This window comes from Leptonychotes weddellii, chromosome 15 (genome assembly GCF_054177405.1).
Source record: "Leptonychotes weddellii isolate Sample4059 chromosome 15, ASM5417740v2, whole genome shotgun sequence".
Classification (NCBI taxonomy): domain Eukaryota; kingdom Metazoa; phylum Chordata; class Mammalia; order Carnivora; family Phocidae; genus Leptonychotes; species Leptonychotes weddellii.
Window position 1 is genome coordinate 20,250,109 of NC_138383.1, and position 12,216 is coordinate 20,262,324.

Below are 12,216 nucleotides of genomic sequence, written 5' to 3' on the forward strand. Positions count from 1 at the left end.
CTGGAGCCTCCCAGTAGCCACCCCGTTAGGGCCAGGAGCTTGACCTGAGCCATGGCCTGTGTGTGTTCCAGGCAGGGGCCGAGATCTCGACTGTGAACCCTGAGCAGTACTCCAAACGCTTCAACGAGTTCATGTCCAACATCCTGACGTAGTTACCTTCTACCTTCAGCCAGAGCCAGAGAGCCGGATGTGGGGTCGGGGTCGGAAAAGGGAGAGGGTGTATTTGGGCTGGATGGGAGGGTGGGGAGCAGAGTGGGGAGGGTGGGGCGCAGAGGGGAGGGCTCTGATGAGGAGCCGGCAGCCCAGGATGGAGAGACTAGCTGGGAGGGGAGGGGAGGTGCTGCGTGCTCACATACTCACAGGGTGCACCTCACCTTCCGCTCACCCTGGATTTGCCCCCCATTTGACCCAGGTTGAAAAGGGGTTTCCTTTTTGTTCCCTTGTAACTTTTTACAATACCTTGGGGCTAGAGAGGACTTTGTAGGTTTATGTGGGTTTCGTTTCTGCAATCTCATCGCTCCAGGTTTGCTATTTATAATGAAGTATGTCATCACCCCATCACCCTCCCCATCCCTGCCCTGCTCTGAGCTCCCTTTAAAGAGGCCCCCCATGGACCCGGCCGAGGGTCCAAGCACTCTGACACCAGAGGAGAGGAAGTCAGACACCTCAGCCCTGCTGCACTGGGTCTTGTCTGGATTAACTTTTTAATTTTATGGAGTACTGTGTACAACTTCCTCCACCTTTTCGCCTCGGATCCAAGTGAAACGTTACCGGATTCCTCCATGTAAATGCTGTCCTCCCGAAGGAACGCTCCAGATCAACATCAGGCATCTTGGATGAGGAGAGATCTCCCAGGGGCGTGAGTTCATCCTCATGGGATGGTTGGGGGTGGGGGTCGTGGCTGGGCACTCGGACAGCTGGTCCTCACAGAACCCCCTGGACATCACCCATGCCCCTGGCCCCTGGCCTTGTCACGTCCTGTCTATAAAGCCTGCCTCCCGCTGGGTCAAGAGGAACTAGGAAGCATCTTTACGGATAGCAGGACCCCCAGATGCTGCGGGGTGTCAAATGAGGCCTTGTGCCCTCCATCCATTTACTTCCTCTGACCTTGGCCCAGGTGGCCGCCCTTGTACTGGAGCTTTTTGCTGGGGCCCATCTCCACACGCCTGGGGCGCTCCTTGCAGAGATATGTCTTCAAGCGCCAGGGCCACCGTGTAGATGATCTGATGCCCTGTGCCTGCGGTCTGTCCCCTGGACGGTCGTGGCCAGCAGGGTGTGCGCCCCCCCCCCCCACCTTGGAGGGTGGCACCCAAGCCTGAGGTTGCTTCAGAGTCACTTGAGGAGGGGACCCAGGAAATGCAACTTGGAGGCTTGATGTGGGGGATCGACCTGGCCCCGCCTTTGGGACTGTTTTCCTTGATGCCCCTGTCTCGACCTTTAGCAGACCTGCCACCCCCGGGCTTCCCCAGGAGTGGCATCCTGCAGCTTTCTTCAGGGCCTCCGCCCAGCTGCTGAGCGACCCAGTTCTCGGAACTGAGCCCCGTGCCCTCCTGTGACACCATCAGAGCAGTCTGGTCTGGCTAGGAAGGAGACAGCCCTGTGTCGGGGGAGGTTCATTCCTGCATCTTCTCACCCCCTCACCAGGAACTGGGGATTTAGGATGAGATATGGTAAAACTTGTAGATAACCCCACAGATGCGAAGGAAGTTTGTAGAAACATTGGAACGAATGGATTGGTTTCCTGTGGCTCCCGCCAAGCCTGGCCGAGCTCAGCTTCTGAAGCAGGAACCAGCACCATCTCCGGGCCCTACCCGCAGCTTTTAGGTCAGAGAGGAATGGAGGCAGCATTCTTGGACCCCGCGGGGGCTGCTGGAACCGTTCTGGAAGAGGCAAACAGGTCAAACGACCGCCCTGGCTCCGGAAAGGGGTCGCAGGTAACTCTGAACCGCAGCGGCAAGACCACCAAGTGACTTGGGGAAGAACTTGGAACCAAGCGGCTCATGGAGAAAATCGATCTGACTTAGGAAGGGATTACGTAGGAATAATGTTTGGACTTGATTTCTCCACCTCCTAATCAAGAATGAAAATTTAGATCTGCCCCTCGAGAGGCCCAGCATCTTCTGAGCTTGGCGGGCTGTGCTCCCGCCGCCGCCCGAGCCTTGGGCTCCCGCCGGCTTCCTGCATTTGGTCCGCTGATCATGTTGCCATCGTGTGTATGAAAAGTGTCACATAATCCCTCGGTTAAAAATGAGCTACCAGGTATCTAACTTCTTTAACATTGAGTTTTTGTGTTTTTATGGGGGTTTTTTCTTTTTTTTTTTTTTGGTATATTGTTTACATTTTGAGAGTAGCATTCTGTTTCAAATGCTCTTTTTGTTTTTCTGACAGTATTGTTTGGGTCAAAACATTTGAACTGTGGTTGGATGGATTTTAGATTTTTTTTTAAAAGGTCCTTCTCTGTGCTATCTTCAAAACCTTGGGTTTAGCCCTCTAATTCCTTTGGCATTCGAATGTTCAAAAGCTGTTTATCTTGGTTTATACCAGTTTTCTTTCTCTTTTTGTAATGATGCAGGTATATTTGGTTTGTGGTCTGAATGTGGAGAAAGTGAACTGACCCCCCAGCTCATGTCTGCCCCCATTCCTTTCTCCGAGCCCCACCGTTCCCTCTCTGGGTTGTAGAAGGCGTCCGAGGGCGAGGGACTAGCCTCAGCCTCCCTCTCTGGAGCCAGGGAGAAAACCTCCAACAGTCTCACAGCATCCCAGAATAATTTGGGGTCTCCCAAGAACAAGGGTGTAAGAATAGGACATGACTGACGGGGTGAAGCCTGGAGGGGGAAGGAAGCCTGTGCAAGATTCCTCGCCCTTGCCCGCCTCAACCGCCTCGCCAGTCGCAGCTTCTCCCGCCCTGAAGCCTGTGGCTGAGAAACCAGTCTCCCAGGCCCCGCAGCCCAAGCGAGGGTTCTCCGAGAACGCCACTGAGACCACTAGAGGAAGGCCTCTGGCCCTTGTTCCTTTGAACGAACTACGGAGTGTGGCCCCCAGTGCGGGCTCCTTCCCCGTGCCCTGCGGTGTGGGGGCCCCCGGCAGAAGCCAGCAGTTCCGGGAGCGGACTGAGCCGGTGCTCCCCCTCTCCTTACCTAGCTCAGGGGTTACTGGTCTGGGGCAGGTGCCGCGAGTCGCCCCTGTGGCTGGTCTCAGTGGCACCCCCTAAGTTCCCACCACAGGCAGCTCTTCTTCTCCTCTCCCTCCCTCTTCCTCGTTTCTCTTGCCTGTGCTTTAGGCCTCAAACAGGTCCCCTGGTCGTGCTCAGGGCTGGGGACTACAGACTCCTGCCCTAACGTCCGCCAGGACCTGCCCTGGGGAGGTGGACCAAAGACCCGGGACTTTTCTCAGCAGCCAGTCCCACCCCCCCAGTTGTCTTACCAGTTCAAGTGGGGAGGGAAGAAATTTCGGCACTCCCTGGCATTTGAGCTACTCAAGTGTCGGGGGCCAGAAGGGACTGTGTGTTTAACAGCTCTGGCCTTAGAACTGTGGCTCCCCCAAGTCTAGGGACCTCACTTCTTTCTGGCAGAAATGGCGGTGGGAGGGTCCAGCCTGAGCACAGGAATCCCAGGGAAAACCCAGTTGAACAACTGCCCCCAAATCTACCAGCCATCTGCAAGGGGCAGGGACATGGCCCACCTTCCCTCGGAGACGTGCCACGTACGACGAGCACCTCTAACGGAAAGAGGAGACTCAGCTGTCCCCAGCGTGTTGTGCTGAGATCCTTGGGAGGCTGGGGAGGAAACTTGCAGGGGCCCCCTCCCCTGCTCAGAGCTGTTTTGTGAGTTGTGAACCAGCAGCCTTGGGGGGGCCCGAGCTGCTTGGCACACCCGGACATCAGGTCAGATCATGGTCATCAAAAAATGTGAATGAAGCTTAGATTCACCTCGGGAGGTAGTGGGACACACTGGCACCCGCCATACGGACGTGACTTCTCGGTTTCTCACTGCGACCTCCCGTTTTTTTAAATAGGAATTTTCAACCCCTTGTGCTTGTCTAATGTCTGCTCAGAACAGTTCGAGACCCTGTTACTGTTTTAAAATGCATGCATGTTAAGATGAATCTCCAACCCAAGGAACAAATAAAACTCAAAAAGCTTTGTGTACACATCTGTCATGTATGAGTCCTTTGGAAATGAGCCTTTATTTTTTCCAGAATTAAAAGGTTTGGGTCCCAGTTTCAAAGGTTGCTTGGACAAAATCCCAGTGTGACTTGAGTTTGGAGAAAGAATACAGGCTAGGACTTTGGCCGCCGACTTTCCTTCTGCGCACACCGAGAAATGGACAAACCACGGGCCCTCACTTCTCCAGCTGTGTAAGACCAACACCGGCGGGGGGGCGGGGCAGACACCTACCACACCTGTCCCTGCTCTCCCGTAACTAGCTACGTGGTCACCTCGTGTATCTCATGTTCTCCATGTAGACTCTCAGCTTAAAATCTAGGGGTTCTCCCAGTGTGGTCCTTGACCAGCTGTGTCAGCAGCAGCTGCAAGTCAGAAACAGAAATTCCGGGGCGCCTGGATGGCTCAGTTGGTTGAGCGACTGCCTTCGGCTCAGGTCATGATCCTGGAGTCCCGGGATCGGGTCCCGCATCGGGCTCCCTGCTCGGCGGGGAGTCTGCTTCTCCCTCTGACCCTCCTCCCTCTCATGCTCTCTGTCTCTCATTGTCTCTCTCGCAAATAAATAAATAAAATCTTAAAAAAAAAAAAAAGAAAGAAACAGAAATTCCCAGGTCCCTCTGCAGATCCGAAGCAGGAACGGTTTTAACAGGCCCTCCAGGTGATTCTGATGGAGGCTCAAGTGAGGGAACCACCGCCACAGGTTGCAAGCTGGAATCATTTGGGAAGCTTTTAGGAAAGACAGGTGCCAGGCCTTTAAAAGCCAGTTAAGTCAGCATCTTGAGGGATGGGATCAAAGTATCTGTGTGACTAGTGTGCAGCCAAGGTTAAGAAACGCTGAGCCACAAGGGTATTACCTGTGGCTACGTGGCCCAATTTCTACCTGAAACAATGAAAGATTTAAGAGTTTTCCAGCAGAACTGAGTGAAAAGGATTCTAGACTTTGGGGTCAAATGGAATATGGGTTTCCATTGTTGCTCCACCACTTACTGAAGTGGCCTCGAGCAAATTAACTGCCTTAAGTCGCCATGATGACTACATTTTAGAACGTGTGAAGCACTCTGTGCCAGGCCCAGCGCCCAGCAGGCGCCCAGCAAGTCCTCTGTAGCTGTTACCCCACCGGTGCACCAGCAGAAGATGCTCTAAGGCAAGAAGAAACCCAAGGGCTGCGCTATACCCGGAGGAGCTCCTTGTAACTACCAAGCTGGGGACAAAGATCTCTGGTAAAAGACCCAAAGACAAAGAAGCAGAAGTGAAAGAAAAACTATTTATTTAAAAAAAACAACAAAAAAGTAGGCTCTGGGAAGAGAGGGTTAGTCCATGCGGGCCTTCAGTGTCCTGGTGGTGATTTTGTCCTTCTCGCTGCAGGGGAAGAAAGTCACAAAACATCTACACCATTCTGGAATGCAGAGCAGCTGTGCTGCCAGCTCTGAGGTTGAACTGTTTCGCTTGTTTCACATGAACAGTTTGCCTGCTCAGTCTGGGATGAGCAAGGGGAGAAAGGCGGAACAGGGAGACCAGTGAAGAATCTCCAAAGCTGGAGCCACCAAGAGTCCAGGTGATTCAGGGCTTGACTGGGCAGCCCTCCAGAGAGGGGCAGAGCGCCTCCCCCCGCCCCCCGGCCCAGAGAACCAAGTCAGGAAGGGGAAGTATTGTGTTTCACCTCACGGAACATAAAAGACCCGAATGGTCAATTCTCTATATCAGCCCCAGTCTGTTTTTCATAATTAAGCAAGCTCTCCCATTAAAAAAAGGGTCCAAACGCTTATTTTGGGACGTACCCAAGGAAAGCTGTTGGGAGGACACCTACTTCATCCAGCCAGGTTCCTGGTGACAGCTCCAGACACGTAAGGGGAAATAGGGGGTGGCAGGTAGGGAACTGGCTGGGGTTGGAAAATCTGTTCCCAGAGCTCAGAATATCACCCTGTTGGGGCTCAGAATGTCATCCAGAAGCAGGAGCTGGGAGAGGAGGGAGTCGCCTGGAGTTCTGATCAATCTGCAGTAGTTCTGCTGTGGCGCATCCCCACACAGACCCCTGAGATTTGCGGATACTTAAGAAAGCAATGTCCACTGTGAGCAAGCGGGGGTCGGGGGCGGACTCAGGGTCACGGAGCCTCACCTGACCGAGGCCAGGGAAACCAGGTTGGGTTTCTGCTATCCCAAGCCTGCCACAAGTGCCTTTCCTCCCTCACACCTGCTCAGGGGGATGGGAAAAGGAGGTGTTTGTCCGGGAGGGGAAAGGCAGGTGTCTGCAAAGCTTCTTGGCTTTTCCCAACTCATACTCACATGATATGGACAATGACTCCCATGCCTGACACTGCATCCCGATCCACAGCATTCAGCATGGCTTGCGAGATGGTTTCAAATAGGTGTTCTGGCTCCTGCCAACAGAGCAGAAGCCTCAGACCCAGAGCCTTGGACCCTAACTTGGTTTGACCCCTTAACTCTCTTTTTCCTAGGCTCAAGGTCCCCAACTCTGGCTATCCCCGTGCCTGAAGTGGGGGATGGTTCCCCAGCTGTGGGAAGCCCCCTCAGCTCCTCAAAAGGAAGCAGGGTATGGAAGGGAAAGTGAAGGAGAATTTAAGCCCTAAACTTCCTCTGCTAACCAGCAGTGACCTTGGGCAAGTTACATGTCCCTTTATTAAGCTCAATCCCTCTTCTGTAAAATGAGGTGAATCCATTTGACTTCCAGGTGCTTTCTGAGTTGTCTATGGGCTCTCCTCCTGGGTGCCACACAGGTGCATCAAAACTTACCTGTCCAACCATGAACCCACTCCCTCCCCCCACACCTGTTCCTCCTACGTCCTCCATCTTAGTTGGCTTAGCTAGAAAACTCAGACATCCACATTATCTCCACCTCCCTCACTTCTGTTTGAAGCAACCAAATCCTCTAGACTCTAGCTGCTGCACAGCACCCCCCCGCAACTATCTTTGCTCCTCCTACAGGTGACCACAATAAGCCTATGGCATCTACCTGCGGGCTCTGGACCCTGACTGCCTTTCACACAAGGTACTAGGGAAAAGTTCAAGCTCCCTGGCACGGCATTCGAGGCCTTTGACGTCTCGGCCCACTCTTGCCCTCCACCATCATCTCGCCCCACGCTCGGCCCACGCTCCAGCAGCCACGGCAAGCTCTCTCATCACTGAACACACCTGGCCCTCTGGGACCTTCCCACAGGCTGTTTTTCTGCCAGCCAGGCCCTTTCGTTTCCCCGCTTCCTGACAAATGCATTTTAGCGTGCATTCGGGTGTCTGTCTTGCTTCATCAGACCGCAGTAAGCCCGTGAAGACAGCCTGCCTGGTTTCCCAGGGCTCGGCAGAGCTGATAGAACGGCCAGCCCCCACTGCCAGGCACCGTTCCAGTCTTCGTGTGTCTTCCTCACGCTGCCCCTCCTAAGGTGGGCCACGTCATTATCCTCATCTTCCAGCTGGGCCAGTGGAGGCACCAAAAGGTAAGATGACCGACCTAAGAACAGAACTAGGTGACAGGTGGATCCAGGTTTCCAACCCAGACACCCTGGCCTCAGAGCCCATCCTGTGGATCCGCTTCTAACTCTACCCCTTGTTCACTGTTCGTTCAATGAATGGATGCGAGAACCCCTTAAAGCCAAGGTGAGAACTATGTTGCTGCAGCAAATATCTGACTGGGGTCTCCTAACAGAAGGTGACGTGAGGGATGGTTCCCTGGATGTGGGAAGCCCCCTCAGCTCCTCAAAAGGAAGCAGGGTATGGAAGGGCAAGTGAAGGGGAATTCAAGCTCTGAACTTCCTCCACTAACCAGCAGCGACACCAACGCCTGCACCAAGGCCTGGCAGATGGAGTTTCTGGACACCCTCCCAAGGCCCAGCAGCTGGGCTTTCTCTCCTACCTGCACCTCCTCCTGATGTGAGGACATCACACACCACGTAAACACGTGATGGCCAAGGGGTGGACACCTCAGAGCCCAGTCCCACTCCGTGCTGCCGACTCACCATGTTGGGCTCCCAGAGGGACTCGCACATCCCGTACATCTGTTCTGAGCAGGTGCCGCTGACCACAAAGTCGTCAGTCACCATGGGGCAGCCGATGAGGTCTAGAGAGCAAATGAAGGGCTTAAAGGTCTTCGGGTCCAACCCAGCGATGACGGGCTCTGTGTAGTAGGGGCCAAACCTGTGCAGGCCAGGAGCAGAAAGAAACCACAGCTCAAGCACATCCACTTTCCTGCTCAGGCCTACTCAGACGAGGCCCTGGCTCAGACCGGGCAGGAGCACAGAGGGCCTCTTTGGGAAGACCCACTTCCCCAAGGCCAGCTTTTCTTTAAACCCTACGCCCAAGAGACGGCTCAACCTCAACGACCCCAGGATTAAGAGTCACATGCTCTACAAATGAGCCAGCTTTGGTTCACCCTTCCCCACCTCCTGGCATCTGACAATGCTCAAAGACTTCTTCTTTTCCCTGACACTTGCCTTCCTATCCTCCTCACCCTGACCTTCTCTTCCACTTCCTTTTTTTGGGAATTCTGATTTCTTCTAATCTTCCCTATCCTAACCAAAGTCCTACCACCATTCAATTCTCTATTCATACATCTATCTATACCTCCACTCCTTTTGAAAACAGCTTTGAAGCAATTTCTAAGAAAAATACTGAAAAGGGGCACCTGGGTGGCTCAGTCGTTAAGCGTCTGCCTTCGGCTCAGGTCATGATCCCAGGGTCCTGGGATCGAGCCCTACATCGGGCTCCCTGCTCAGCGGGAAGCCTGCTTCTTGCTCTCACACTACCCCTGCTTGTGTTCCCTCTCTCGCTGTGTCTCTCTCTGTCAAATAAATAAAAATAAAATCTTAAAAAAAAAAAAATACTGAAAAATAAAACGAAACCATTAAAACAACACAAGACACTCAGACCGAACACAAAGTTTTGTTGTGAGTCTCCCGGCAGGCAAGGCAAAGGACATTCAGTGAGCTGGGTTATTTTCATTGCCTGCCTACAGGAAATGGGAGACTTTCCAACCTGTTCTAGACCCTGAGCTCTGAGAAGAATTAATCTCAGGAATCTCTCTACATAAAACACTCTATATAAAAACTAATGACCACTATTCTCAATAGAAACAGTAAGTTAAGATGTGGGGCGCCTGGGTGGCTCAGTTGGTTAAGTACCTGCCTTCGCCTCAGGTCATGATCCCGGGGTCCTGGGAACGAGCCCTATATCAGGCTCCCTGCTCAGTGGGGAGTCTGCTTCTCCCTCTCCCTTTGTCACCCCCCCCACTGTGCTCGCTCGCTCTCTCTCAAACAAATAAAAAAATAAAATCTTAAAAAAAAAAAAAGAATATAAGATGTCTGGTCTTTACTTACCCATGTCTTCTATCAGCTCTCAGTAATGTCTAAGAGTATGACCTTAAATTATAGCTCTGTAAAAAATAATTCTAAAAAAAAAAACTACTTAATTCTAAAGTAAAGGAAGGGGTTGAGATAGTGTGCTTTGATCCCATGTTTCTTGAACAGATCCCTGTATCAACTTTTATAAAAAAATTTAAAATTTGGGGCACCTGGGTGGCTCAGTCGTTAAGCATCTGCCTTCGGCTCAGGTCTTGATCCCAGGGTCCTGGGATCGAGCCCCGCATCGGGCTCCCTGCTCAGCTGGAAGCCTGCTTCTCCCTCTCCCACTCCCCCTGCTTGTGTTCCCTCTCTCGCTGTGTCTCTCTCTGTCAAATAAATAAAATCTTTAAAAAAAATAAAAAATAAGGGCGCCTGAGTGGCTCAGTCGGTTAAGCGTCTGCCTTCGGCTCAGGTCATGATCCCGGGGTCCTGGGATCGAGCCCCATGTCGGACTCCCTGCTCAGGGGGAACCTGCTTCTGCCTCTTCCTCTGTCCCTCTCCCTGCTCGGTCTCTCTCTCTCAAATAATAAATAAATAAAATCTTTAAAAAAAAAAAAAGTGTACATTGCTCAAGTTTGCAAATCACAGCATTAGCCTATTCTGCTGGAAAATCACTGACTTCAATTGGGCTTGTAGAGAAAGCTGCTGACTAACTAAGAACCTAGAATTTTCCAGGTCAGCCTCAATGTTCTATATTTTTCTTTTCTTTTCTTAAAATATTTTATTTGTTTATTTCAGAGAGACAGAGATAGAGCACAAATGGGAAGGAGGGGGAGAAGCAGACTCCCAGCTGAGCAGGGAGCCCGACACGGGGATTGATCCCAGGACCCTGGGATCATGACCTGAACCAAAGGCAGACATTTAACTGACTGAGCCACCGAGGCGCCCCATTGTGTATTTTTCTTATTTTCTATAAACACGGTGGGGTGCTGGCTCAGTCAGTAGAGCATGCGACTGTTTTTTTTTTTTTTTTAAGTTTATTTATTTATTTAAAGTAATCTCTGCACCCAACTTGTGAGCTCACGCCCCATGCTGGGTGTAGAGTTTACTTAAAACAAAAACATGAGCCATTACACAAATAAATGTGTAATGTGAGTTAATTTTCACAAATGTATAAGACATTTTCCCCCCTCTATAGATCAGTTTAAAAAATCATTTAAGCCTTTCTCAATTCGGGATTTTGATAAACATGGTTACCACACATGCAGACAGTTTGTATCTGAGGATATTAACATACACCTAGAAAAAGGCAACCCTTTTATGGTTTTTAGATTGTGAGACTAAAAAGGCAACAGTATTGCTCCAGGTATGGAAATGGCAAAGACTTAGTTTTTTTGTTTGTTTGTTTGTTTTTTTTTTATTCATGAGAGACAGAGCGAGAGAGAAAGGCAGAGGGAGAAGCAGGCTCCCAAGGAGCAGGGAGCCCGATGCGGGACTCGATCCCAGGACCCTGAGATCATGACCTGAGCCGAAGGCAGACGCTTAACCATCTGAGCCACCCAGGCGCCCCAAAGACTTAGTTTTGAAAGCTAAAGAGTACGTCTGTAACTTTTCCACAAAGTTTGAAATTATTTCAAAATAAAAAGTTTAAAAAGAAAAAAAGGAAAAAAATAACTCCACTTGTCTGCCACCCAGTTTAGCCCAGAGCTGAGTGGAAAAGTCCTTGTCGGGCTCTCCTTCGATCCCAGCTTCTGCACTGAATTCTGCAGCTAGGCCTCTGCTTTCCTCGTCATGAAGTCTTCAAAGAAAACGGACAAAAATTCAGATACCCAATTCCTAGGTCTGAGAATCTAGTGCCTAAGAAGTAGCTCTGGGGGTGCCGGGGTGGTTCAGTTGGTTAAGCGACTGCCTTCGGCTCAGGTCATGATCCTGCAGTCCCGGGATCGAGTCCCGCATCAGGCTCCTTGCTCAGCGAGGAGTCTGCTTCTCCCTCTGACCCTCCCCCCCCTCATGCTCTCTCTCTCTCTCTCAAATAAATAAATAAAATCTTTAAAAAAAAAAAAAAAAAAAGAAGTAGCGCTGGAGTACAGGTGGCTCCTGGCTGGGAGACTAACCAGGCACTCTTTGGAGGGGTTAATTCTGTTGCCTGGAAGCACATTTGTCTGCTATTTGCATTCCCTGCCTTCTTCTCAAGTAACCCTTTTCTTTCCTATTTGGTTGTCAGACCCACAGAAAACAGACCCAAAAAGTAAGACTATCACCCTGCAAATAAGCAATGGGAGAAGGAGGAGGAATCTTCCTGGGCATCCCTCCATACTACGTACCTACTTGGCCAAAGGTCTCTGCATGCCCCAAGTCCCAGGCTACACTTCCACTCACCGTTTCTCATACAAGAGGTTGGCCACCATGCTCATGAGGGTGTAGGGCTTGATCTGCCGACCTTCCTTCAGCTCATACAGGTTCAGCCGGAACTTGAGGCGCTGGGCACTGTGATAGGAAAAGAAAAGTGAGGTAGTAAGTCACTACTGAATGTCCCCTGGTGTCCACCCTGCAGAGGTCAGGAGGTACGGAGGGAGACACACAATCCCCACCCCTGACAAGGCCCCTCTCTTCCCCTCCCAGTGATTTTCTCACTGGAAGTCCAGCCTCACGTCCATGTTTCAGACTGTCTGACACTTACCACCTGTAAACATGCCACTCTGCTAACACTGCTTTTCCCACAGTTTTTTTTTGAGGTGAGGAAAGGGGAACTAAGAAGTAGATTCT

General features: G+C 51.4%; 2 protein-coding genes across 5 annotated transcripts in view; one reads left to right on the top strand and one right to left on the bottom strand.

Moving 5' to 3' along the window:
• Positions 1-4,147, top strand: part of PIP4K2B (phosphatidylinositol-5-phosphate 4-kinase type 2 beta) — a 25,201-nt gene extending 21,054 nt beyond the window's left edge. For all 4 annotated transcript variants that reach the window (XM_006743304.2, XM_081805087.1, XM_031039156.2 and 1 more), the window contains one exon: positions 72-4,147. In XM_006743304.2, the coding sequence (XP_006743367.1) occupies positions 72-152 (81 nt within the window). In that variant the 3' untranslated portion in view covers positions 153-4,147. The remainder of the gene's footprint in view (positions 1-71) is intronic.
• Positions 4,148-5,412: 1,265 nt separating this feature from the next.
• Positions 5,413-12,216, bottom strand: part of PSMB3 (proteasome 20S subunit beta 3) — a 9,799-nt gene continuing 2,995 nt past the window's right edge. Inside the window, exons 3-6 of the mRNA XM_081805088.1 lie at positions 11,830-11,937; positions 8,131-8,308; positions 6,446-6,540; positions 5,413-5,521 (exon numbers count right to left, since the gene is read on the bottom strand). Coding sequence (XP_081661214.1) covers positions 5,473-5,521; positions 6,446-6,540; positions 8,131-8,308; positions 11,830-11,937 — 430 coding nt within the window. The 3' untranslated portion in view covers positions 5,413-5,472. The remainder of the gene's footprint in view (positions 5,522-6,445; positions 6,541-8,130; positions 8,309-11,829; positions 11,938-12,216) is intronic.